General features: G+C 41.7%; 1 protein-coding gene across 1 annotated transcript; it reads left to right on the top strand.

The window, feature by feature from the left end:
• Positions 1 to 10,290: 10,290 nt before the first annotated feature.
• LOC130868039 (40S ribosomal protein S15a-like) lies at positions 10,291 to 10,734 on the top strand. Its single transcript, XM_057760274.1, has one exon. It carries the CDS (start codon positions 10,303 to 10,305, stop codon positions 10,693 to 10,695), a length of 393 nt encoding a protein of 130 aa, XP_057616257.1. The 5' UTR covers positions 10,291 to 10,302; the 3' UTR covers positions 10,696 to 10,734.
• The last annotated feature ends 967 nt before the right edge of the window (positions 10,735 to 11,701 follow it).

The raw sequence follows: 11,701 nt of genomic DNA, 5'->3' as shown, positions 1-11,701 counted from the left end.
TCTTATATGATGCTCTGCTTTGAACTGAGATATAGCAAACACAACCATACAATAACTTTGAATTAAAGTATTGCTTGACTTTAAATGGAAAGCTATGATAGGATGACATCCTACCAGGTTGCCTTGTGCAGCCTGATATTAGAGTTCATGACTAGTCTTATTAAATCTTATGTCATGTTCAGTTAATATCCCTGGGAGGCCTGTTCTTTTCTGAAGGCAAATGGAGAAGGAGTGGATCTGGCAAATGGAGAAGGAGTTGATCTGGGGAGAGGGGAGATTGGAGGTGCCTGAAAGGAGTGGCAGTAGCGGAAACTCTGGTCAGGATGAATTGTATGAGAGAAGAATAAATAATGAGGAAATATCAATCATTGGCATAAAGAACAAAGGGAATTACAGTAAGATATCACGAACATTATATTATAGAACCCAAGATGATGTATGAAATATCAAAAGCCTATTACAGTAAGAGAATTGTGTTACCTTAGCTATAATATATAGCATTCTTAAAGGAAGCAATAGGCAAGTGAAAACACATGAAGAGATAAAAATAAACATGGTATAGTTTCTGAGCATAGAAGCCTGTTTTCCTGATACATGTTTATAAGGAGAAGAGAGAGATGAGGAGATCAATTGTGGGTGGCAACAGATGTTAGAAAACATTGAAATCAATTAGTTTATAAGTTTGTATGTAATATGTTGTCGAAAGGGTTGACATTTCTTGAGATTGCATGAAAGAAAAGCTAAATTATTATAGTAATAAGGATTTCTGACTATGATTTCTGCATCAGGCTTGTTGTTGGGTACAAATTAAGTAGAATATGGCAAGGGAGGCAGTTATCTCTATGTGAGGTACCATTTCTAGAGAAGTGGAAGAAGTACAAGTTGGAAACAAGACTGACTTTTCTAGTCTCTTTTTTGTTGTGATAAAACACTGACCAATACAACTTTGGGAAGAAAGAGTTTCATTCAGTTGACAGACTACAGTTCTATCATGAAGGGAAGCTAGGACAGGCATTCAAGGCAGGTACCTAGAGGCAAGAACTGAAGCAGAGGCCCATCATGGATGAGTGCTGCATATTAGATCATTCCCTCTGCTTTGCCCAGCTACCTTTCTTATACAGCTCAGGTCCACCTGCCTAGAGTTGACCCCACCCATACTGTGACAAGCCCTTCTACATCAATTAGCAATAAAGAAAATGTTTCATCGACTAGCCCCCAGGCCAAACTGACATGAACAATTCTTGAGTTGAGGTTTGTTGTGTAACAGTTTCCTCAGAGATTGAAACATTCCATCTGGCAGGGAAGCTCCTTAAGCAGGAAGGCAAATAAATCAAAATAGCTTCAGGAAGGCCCTGAAACTGACCAGATTCACTAGGCCCCTCCCTCTCAGAGTAAGCAATGAAGGTGCAAAGAAGACTTTCTGACAAGCCAAGCTAGAAAAGAACACTGAGACCAGAGAAGCTGCCTAAAAAAAGCAGAAACTAGACGAGCTGCCTAGACGAGGTTTAGACCAACTGAGGCACCTAGAAAGGATCTCTCCAACATGTTAAGCTGCCTGTAGGCTGTGCAGTGTGTTCCAGGTTCCCAGTTTTGTGAGCTGTCACCCGTGCTGGGATGGGCCTGGGTGATGAGGCTGTCATTAAATCATTCCTGCTTCTATAAGTAACCCCTTACCCATATTCCAGTAACCCTAATAAAACTCTTTGGTTCACCAAGTTGAACTTTGGTGGTGTCTGTACTTTCATCTGTTGTGGATTCCCTATGTGGAGTGAGTAGATATGTGTGCTGCATCTCTCTAGGAAAATTTTTGTCACACAATAATGGTCCCTCTCCTCAGATGACTCTGGGTTCTGTCAGGCTGACAGCTGAAGGCAGCTATGACACTAACTTATGATAATATAAGAGCTCTAGGATTAAGGGATCTTTAAAGTTGAAAAGGAAAATGCTATGGATATAAAAGAAATAATATAAAATAAACTTATTTATTTAAAAAAGAAAATAAATAATAAGATGTGATCTTTGGAAGATTGCTGTTTTCATATCTTTTCCAAGTGGTTAGCATAGAGCCTCCTCATTCACTAATGATTCCTAACAAATTTAACCAGAATGGAATCGATTTGTTCATCTAGAGGAAGACATGTATCTTCACCTTTTCAAAAGGATTAACAGTGTCTTTAATTTCAGCTTCCAGGGACTGATGCAATCTAAAAAGACATTTCTGTATAATGATTATTAACTTTTATTCCCTAGTTAAACTTACTGCGTTTAAATATTTGTTGAGTCCACTGCTTGCCACTTCACTGCAACAATCTTAATTATGTTCAGTATGCTTCATTTTCCTCAGATGTAAGCTGTGATCGTAATACTACCTGCTATCCAGGTTGTTGTGCAGAAGTAATAGATCCATATAACTAAACTGATTCATTAACTTTTGGTACACTAAAAACTGGAAATGCTAACTATCATTTCTATAATTATCTGCTATTTATAAGTATCTAATCTTGTTTTATTAATATTGGCCATTTATAGCAGTTACTTACACATAGCTCCTACACAGTTTTACTGATGATAAACACATTGTCCTTATAACTTTGCAATTACTATTGTCTATGTTGCTCAGCTGAGAAAAACACAGAGATCACTCTCTGAAGACTTTGAGAAACAGATTACCTGAGTTCCAAACTAACCTTTGCTTTATGGTCACAATGTGAACCACAAGTTATTGCAACTTACTGAACCTTGGATTTCTCACCCATAAACTAGAGATAATATCATATACTTCATATAATTCGTGTGGATCCTTTATAAAACATTTTACTGATTCTTTTCTCATCATGCATCCTGACCCCATTCATCTCCTTGTCTCTTCGTATCTGCCCTCTGCCCTTGCAATCTGCCACAACAACAGCAAAAAATTAAATTAAAACAAACAACAGAAAAAAGTCTCAACATAAAAGCTGTAGTGTAACACAGTAATTCACACAGTATACACTTTAGTCCATACATCTTTACTTGGAAGTGTTCATGCAATGAATCTTTGGTCTGGTTTGAACCCTCTGACTTCTGCTGCACCGTCCATTCTGGGTCCTCACTGGGACTCCTCTTGGATATCCTGGTGTTGCCTTGTATGATGGAAATCCTGAAGCTTTGGATTGGCAGGTCCAGCCCCTTCGCCTGCTCCAGCAATTCATAGATGAGGTGAATGCTGAGGTAGACCTACTCAAAGCCCTGGTTCTGGACCTGGGCGGTAGCTGGGTTTGCCAGCCTGCCAGCCTTTCCTCATTGTCATCACCAGGGTGAGCTCTCCAGCACCTCACCCCCAGCTCATCCACTGCAGGATGGATGTTGCAATGCAACAAGAAAGGGGGACCAGTTCTCCTGCTCTTACCCCCTGGGGCTGACTCACCAACACCCACACCACCAGAACCAGCTCTTACTTTTTGCCCAGGCAAGGTGCAGGGCCTGATCTCCTGAGTGCTGGGTTGTTGCGGGACAGAGCCTGTTCTCCTTAGTACCGTAGCCAGTGAGGGGTGGAGCCAGCAGCCCTGTCCTCATTACTTTCGGTGGTAAAAGGAGCCACAGACTACACACAGACCATGGTTGCAGCAGGGCCGCGGACCCAGACATGGCTCCAGTTGCAGCTTAGCTGGTATGACACCATGGACCAGGTTGGCAGCACATGTCACTCAGTTCTATATGGTTTCATCACTGGCACAACCCTCAGACACCAACTCTGCCACAGGTGGTGGCCCAAATCCTGGGAATCTGTGTGACCTTTGGTGGCAACAAGGGCCATGGACATCAACACAGACCCAGGCTGCAATAGGTCCATAGGTCCAGACATGGACCCTGACTGTAATCTGGGTCCAGATGTCATCATCACAGGTCACTCAGATCAACATAGCCCCAGTCGCAGTAAGGTACTCACGCGCCAACATGTCCCCAGGTGGATGGGCACCCCCAAGCATCTGCTCGGCCTTCAGTGATTAACAGGAGCCATGGATATCAAGGCAGACACTGGCTGTGTTAGGGCCGTGAAGCTAGACATGGCCCTTGGCCACAGTTCAGGTCTGAAAGTGACAGCATGGCCCCTGTTGAGGAATATCCCTTGAACACCAACGTGGTCACAGGTGGTGGCCCAGACTCCAGGCATCCGCAGGCCCCTCAGTGGTAACAGGAATCATGAACATCAAGACAGACCACCATTGCTGCGTTAGGGCCATGAACCCAGCCACAACCCTTGGCAACAGCCCAGGCCTGGACCTCGCTATGGCCCTTGATGGCAAGCAGGCCACCCACATCAGCTTGTTCCTCACTGCCTCTCCTCAGCACACGAAGCTTTCTGCGTTCCTCCCTCTCCCATTCCCTTTCTCTCTCTCCCATTTCCCCACCATATACTCATTTACTATAATGGTACCCAACTGTCCAGTGTCACGTGGCACCAGGTGGCTCATGGTTGATGTCTACCAACCCAGGGCAAGTGTCCTGGGGTGAAGTTGTAACTGTCCTTGCACCCAGGCCTCATGGCACCAGATGGCTCATAGTTGATCTCTGCCCTCTCAGGGAAAGTGTCCTGGGGCCTTATGGGTTTTAAGTAGAATAATACATATAATGTGCTTGGTACAATGCCTGGCACAGAGTAAGTCATCGGTGAGAGTAGGTGGCCCACACTTTAACTGCAGGGAAATAAAGAAGAGAGAATATCACACTTTAACTGCAGGGAAATAAAGAAGAGAGAGTATCAAAGTCCCTCAGCCTGCTCAGAGAGTACATGATCTTTTGTCAATCAACCTGGGTTCAGTCCTCATGATGGAACATAAGAATTGACCCCCAGAAGTTGTCCTCTAGCCTCCACATGTATGTTGTGATGTACACAAACACCTCTCCTCAAAACTAAATCAATAACTGTAATAAATTGTTTTGTAAAAATTTGAGGTTTAATTTTTAAAAAGCAATGAAATAAATGGATCAGGTGTAGCTCAGTTTCTAGAGTGCTTACCTATCAAGCACTGGGTTCCATCTGCACATTTGAATAAACTGGACATAGTGGCAGTAGGATCAGAAGCTCAAGGTCATCCTCCTATATATAGTGAGTTCAGGTCCCGGCTGGGATACATGTATTCACTCATGTAGTCTGTGACCTGCTGGGGCCACACAATTAGACCACTCCGCTAGGATGAAGTATAGAAAATATATTGCTAAAACAAATTAATAAACAGACTTCTTTCTCTTGGCTGTCTTTTATCTCCTGTTTCTACTTAGTATATTCTTTTTATCCTTTCTGATTCCAGGTGGGGCTAGTACAGAAAGAAACATTCCACGTGTCTAAGCAATCTTAGTAGGACAGAGGAAAGGAGCTAGCCCATGTGTATGTTCTACAAAAGGAAGAGGATGGGAGATAGGAAAGAGAGATTATGCACATCCTTTTCTGGGTTCTCACTCTCCTTCTCATTTTACACCAAAGTAAGATGTGATGTGTAGGTGGAAGTGGTGAGGGATATTTGAAATCTCAGTACTTAGAGGCTGAGATTGAAGGACTGTAAATTGAAGATCAATTTAGGCTACATCCCAAGATTTTGTCTCACGAAAGGTGGGGGGGGGGACCCAACAAATATCCTTAGTTGTGTGTGTTATGTTTATGCAGCCTCATATCTTGATTTTTTGTAGTTGTCAAATTGTTTACAATGAATGTCTAAAATGAGATGGATGGTATAATATAATCAATTTTGTGGGATGATTTATCTAGCTAAATCAATGAGTGAAAGCAGTCTGTCATATTCCCTGAGCATCCTTGAATGTCCTTGTTCTATGTGCCAGGTTTCTAGATACAACCTCCTCCACCCCAAAACTGCTTCTACCACTAAACATACACACAATTAGTTAGGCCAAGGTTACAACAACAGGAGAGCTTGTAATTTTGTGTGGGCTCCAAACTATATTGGAAAGAGAGATCTTTGGCGGTATAGCTGTTTCCGTCTAGGGTTCTCATAGTGCTATATAACTATTATACACTAAGGTGTTTTATTAGATAGCCTCAAGTTCGTTACCATTCCTTATATTCAGAAACAAGGTCAACATTCCCTCCCTTTCTATCAAGGGAAGTTCATAACTCATTCAACCAGCATGATATGGCAGTAATTATATTACATGATTTCTTTTGTTAGTTTATAAAAAAATATCCAGTTTCTACCTGCTTCTTCTAAAATAATACATGTGAGGGAAGACAATTTCTATGTAAGAATCTTAGTTTTTATAAGAATTCAATATAAGTCCAGTCTCCACAAAGGCACAAGACACGGGAATGTAGTGATACTATCTTGAATTTTCCATACCATCCTATCCATCACTAAGTATTCAGCAAAGCTCTGAAAAAATTCCTGATCTTCAAAATCTATTGTTGTGAAAGCGAGATTGCAGTCATTTACTATGTAGGAATTTTGACTCATGCAGGTATTACAGATGTTTCTTTAAGATTTAAAGATGTGAAATTATGAAATAATAAAAGTATGTCCCAGGCTCCTAGCATATAACTCCAAAAATGCTTGGAATCTCCAAAGAGATAAGAATCTTTTTGTATGCCAGCAGATGACTGATGGTTAAAGGACCTAGTTGCCAGGGAAACAACCACATGATGAGAGGATTAAAACTTAAGCTCATCTTTCAGTCTCCCATGGGGGAAGAAGAACTGAGGGCTGAGTTGATCAATGACAATGGTGTAATCAATGGTGACTGTGTAATACCCTCCACACACAAAGGCAGAATTCAGAATTTCACAGTTGGCAAACACATATCAGCTCAACAAAGACAGAAGTTGCTGCAGTTCAACACATTTCCAGGCCTTGTGCCATGTTCTTCTTCATCTGGGTGTTCATCTGTATCCTTTCTTTTTAAAACTGTTTTTAGATTTATTTATTCTAGGCGTATGAGTATTTTGCCTGTGGGTGTGTATGAACACCATGTATGTATATCTGGTACCCTCAAAAGTCAGAAGAGAGTATCTGAACTGCTGGAACCAGAGTTACAAACAATTGTGAGCTGTCATGTGAGTGCTGAGAACTAAATCTAGATCCTCTCCAACCAATAGCAAGTCCTCTTAACCTTTGAGCCATGTTTAAACCTCTCTCTCATTTCTTAATCTTTGTATGTGTCTGTTTGATATGTGTGTATGGTGTAAGTTCATGTAGTTGTCTATGAGAGGATGAACTCCTGTACACGGATATCAGAGGACAACTTTAAGGGCCAGTTCTCATTATTTGTGTGTGTGTGTGTGTGTGTGCGCGCGCGCGCACATGCACACGCGTGCATGCCATCTGCTGATTTCTAAGTGTGGGGGTATGCCATGGCACCTATGTAGTAGTCATAGGACACCCTGAAAGAGTCGGATTTCTCCCTGTACCATGAGTGGCTTACAGATTGATTGCACACACCTCATCAAGCTTGGCAGAAAGAACATTTATCTGCTGAGTCATCACATTGCCCTCCCTGGTTCTATTCACTTTCCTAGCTTATCAAAAACCTGAGAAAGGAGTAACTGGACTACTCAATTTATTTATTTATTTCTATTGAAAATTCCTGCAATATATGCTGATCACAGTTTCCCCTCCCCCATCTCCTCCTAGATCTTCTCCACATTCCCACTCATCAACTCCATGCTTTCTTTCTCTCTCTAGAAAACAAACAGGCAAATAAAACAGAAAAAAAAGAATATTTTTAAAAAGTGAAGAAACAAAAAAACCACACTCAGAAAAAGCAAGAGAGAGAGAGAAAAACAAAACCCATAGACAAAATTGGAATCCATAATACACAAGAAAAAGACCAATGAAATTTAAAAAAAATAAATGCCCAAAGCAATATGAGACAAAACAAAAATTCCCAAAGCAGCACTGAGTTTATTTTGTGTTGGCCATCTACTACTGAGCACCACCCCTCCCATGAACATGGTCTATACACCCACGGAACCTTCATTTTCCCTTTGAAAGTGGTTGTCAACCGAAGGTATTTTCTTGGTTAGGGATGGGAAATTGTGTCTACATCCCCTCTCGGCACTGGACTCTGTCCGGCTAGGACCTGTGTAGGTTTTGTGCATGCTGCCACAGTCTCTGTGAGTTCAGATGTGCGTCAGTCCTGTTGTTCCTGGAAGACACTGTTTTCTTGGTGCCCTCCATCCCCTCTGGCTCTTAAAATCTTTCTGCCTCCTCTTCCGCATAGCTCCCTGAATCCTGAGGGGATAGAGTTGATGAAGACATCCAATTTAAGGCATAGGGTGTCACAATTTCTCACTCTCTGCATATTGTCCAGTTGCAAATATCTGTGTCAGTCACCATCTACTGCAAGAGGAAGCTACTCCGATGATGTCAGAGTGAAATCTTGATCTATGAGTCCAGCATAATGTCATTAGGAGTCATTTTATTGCTATGCTCCTTAAACTGAACACTAGTATGTGGTTTTCCCTAGTCATAGCTGGTCTTAGGTACCTAGCCACCTGAGTGGTATCAGGCATGGGTTCTATTTCATGGGGTGGAGTTAAAGCCAATGAGGCAGTGGTTGTTATTCCCACAACGTCTGTGTCACTGTTATACCACTATCTCAAAAAGGCAGGGACTTCCCAATTTGTAGTCCAAGTACAGGAGATAAGATACTATTTGTGACTGGCACCTGAACTAGTTGGGTGTAATTTTGCCGAACTGAGGCATCAGCTTGTGCAATCTGATACTACATCGTAGCAGACAATGACATAATTGAGCTAAAGTATAGAGCACCCAGTTAGTGTCCAGTAGAGAATTGGCTAATGGGAGAGAGTACTCCCCTGTATAATTTTGGTAATCAGAAATGAAATGTTGAGAAAGTAGGAAAGCTCTTTATGTTTTTTTTTTCTCTGTATCTTTTAAGACAGAGGTTCAAGATGCCATACCAATAGCATACTCTTCTTACAGAACATAACTTTGGCTTTCTGACAATCCCCCTCTTCTGTCTCCTTTTAGCTCACTTTAAAACCTGAGACTATGAACAAGCACTAAGAGGTGGTAAGAAAAACTTGATCTGATCTTAGAGAAGGAAGAACAGAAAGAGGAAAATAAGCACTTGGGGTGAAATTGACACTTCCTGGTGGTCTTGAGAAATGGAAGTGTCAGGTGGGATAGAATTTACTTCTTAGAGTATTCTTATTTCTCCTTATTTTGGGAATTTACCAGAAGATGTAACTGCAAATGCTGCTTGCTCCTTATTGTCAGCACAGCTGCCTTCTCTTGTTGCCTCATATGTACTCACTCTGAGACCTTGAAAATGCTGACAGCCATAGCCACCCCATCTTGGAAAACTCCAGAGGGCCAATGGCTGAGGAAGTCCCATCACCTGGCTTTCAATAATAAGCTAAAATGACAGAAATAGATTTATTTCCCTCCCCTTAAGGTGAAAGGTTGTCTATCTCATTAGTCAATGTTACTTCTTGCTGTGGGACAATGGTCTTGTAACCTGTAAAGATTTATCAGTTTCATTGGTTTAATAAAATGCTGATTGGCCAGTTGCCAGGCAGGAAGTATAGGCAGGGTGAGCAGTATAGAAGAATTCTGGGAAGAAGAAAGGCTCAGTCTGCAGTTGTCACCCAGATGCAGAGGACACAGATGAGATTGCCTAGCTGATAAAGGTCCCAAGCCATGTGGCTAACACAGACAAGAATTATGGGCTAATATAAGATGTAACAATTAGTTAATAAGAAAGCTTGAGCTAATAGGCCAACAGTTTATAATTAGTATAGACCTCTATGTATTTCTTTGGGACTGAATGGCTATAGAACTGGGCAAGACAGAAACCTCTGTCAACAACTTCTCCTTAGTAGTAGCTTCTAGCAAAAGATCCCAAAGTCATTTGCATACATATTGACATGTATGTAGCACTGATATAGAGTTTGTTGAGTATAACTCTAGATTAGAACCTGGAACACCAAGTTTCTCTCCATGCTTCTGGAGCTTATTAGTTTAATAAATTTTTTTTTTTCGAGACAAGGTTTCTCTGTGGTTTTGGAGCCTGTCCTGGAACTAGCTCTTGTAGACCAGGCTGGTCTCGAACTCACAGAGATCCGCCTGCCTCTGCCTCCCGAGTGCTGGGATTAAAGGCGTGCGCCACCACCGCCCGGCTTAGTTTAATAAATTTTGCAAGTCAATTCCTCTTTCTGAGTTTCAGTCTTTTTATGATTGAAATTAAGAGATTGGACTAGTAGACTTCTGAAGATCTTCACCCCTTAAAGCTCTAGAACTCTATTAAAAATGAGCATCTGGCTTTCGGCCATCTTCCCACGCTGCCACCATGGTGCGCATGAACGTCCTGGCCGATGCTCTCAAAAGCATCAACAATGCAGAGAAGAGAGGCAAACGCCAGGTCCTCATCAGGCCCTGCTCCAAAGTCATCGTTCGGTTCCTAACCGTGATGATGAAGCACGGTTACATCGGTGAATTTGAAATCATTGATGACCACAGAGCTGGGAAGATCGTCGTGAACCTCACAGGCAGGTTGAACAAGTGTGGAGTGATAAGCCCTAGATTTGATGTGCAACTCAAAGACCTAGAAAAATGGCAGAACAATCTGCTTCCGTCCCGCCAGTTTGGCTTCATTCTACTGACCACCTCAGCTGGCATCATGGACCATGAAGAGGCAAGACGAAAGCACACAGGAGGGAAAATCCTGGGATTCTTTTTCTAGAGATGTAAAACATAAATAAAGAGCCTTTATGGACTGTGAAAAAAAATGAGCATCTGATTCTATAAGATCTATTTGGGCCCATAATTTCAGAAGGTTCAATTCATGTTTAGCTGTCTCCCTTGCTTCTAGGGCTAAAGCAAGGTGGACATATGGTGGAATGGTATTGCAGAAGTATGCTTATGTAGCTCATGGCTCACCTCATGTAGCCTAGAAGCAGAATGGAGTCATAGAAAGGGACTAGGGATAAGATACACCTTCCAAAGCCAAACCCACAGTGATCTACCTCCTCCAACCAGACCTTACATCCTAGTAACAAAATCAGTGATGAATTCATTGATGGATTAATGCATTGCTATAGTAACACCCTCATGTTCCAATCTCTTCTCAGTAGCACTTCAAGGACACCACCAAAACACATAAGCCTTTGGAGGGGGGGACATTTCATATGCAAATAATGACCATGCTATCTCATTTCTTAACTTTTCTCTTGTGTACATTTATGATTTACTTGTCTTTCATTAAGGTATGTTATGGTGCCCTCAGATCCTGCATCTGTAACATACAATCAAGGTCATGCCATTACTGCTGAAACTTAGACACCTCATTGAGGAGGAAATCCTTTGTGCCATGAACAAGGCAAGAAGTCAACACACTGACTTCTGCTCTCAGTGCAGTCCTCATGACCAGTGGTCTCATACTTGTTTCTCTTACTCCACAAGCAGGCTGTTTTTCATTTGTCATCGCTTTGCAATCTCCCTTTCCTTTTGACTTTTTTTTTTATTTTGTGACTTTCTTTGGTATTTGCATTAGTAGACAATAAAATAAACAGGCCCAAGAGAAGAGATAAGAAGAAACATGGTGGTGTGGATAAATCAATTTGACTTCTCTTTACTGACTCTTTGCAAAAGGTTTGTTGAAGGTGGAGGTAGAAATTAGTTTCAAAACAAGTTTGGGGGTTATTTCTGGATTTCCTGTCCTCTGTATTCATGGAAAATTCAGAACATTC

The sequence above is a fragment of the Chionomys nivalis genome, chromosome X (genome assembly GCF_950005125.1).
Source record: "Chionomys nivalis chromosome X, mChiNiv1.1, whole genome shotgun sequence".
Taxonomy (NCBI): Eukaryota; Metazoa; Chordata; class Mammalia; order Rodentia; family Cricetidae; genus Chionomys; species Chionomys nivalis.
The sequence above is the reverse complement of the archived record's forward strand: the minus strand, read 5'-3'. Positions and strand labels throughout refer to the sequence as shown.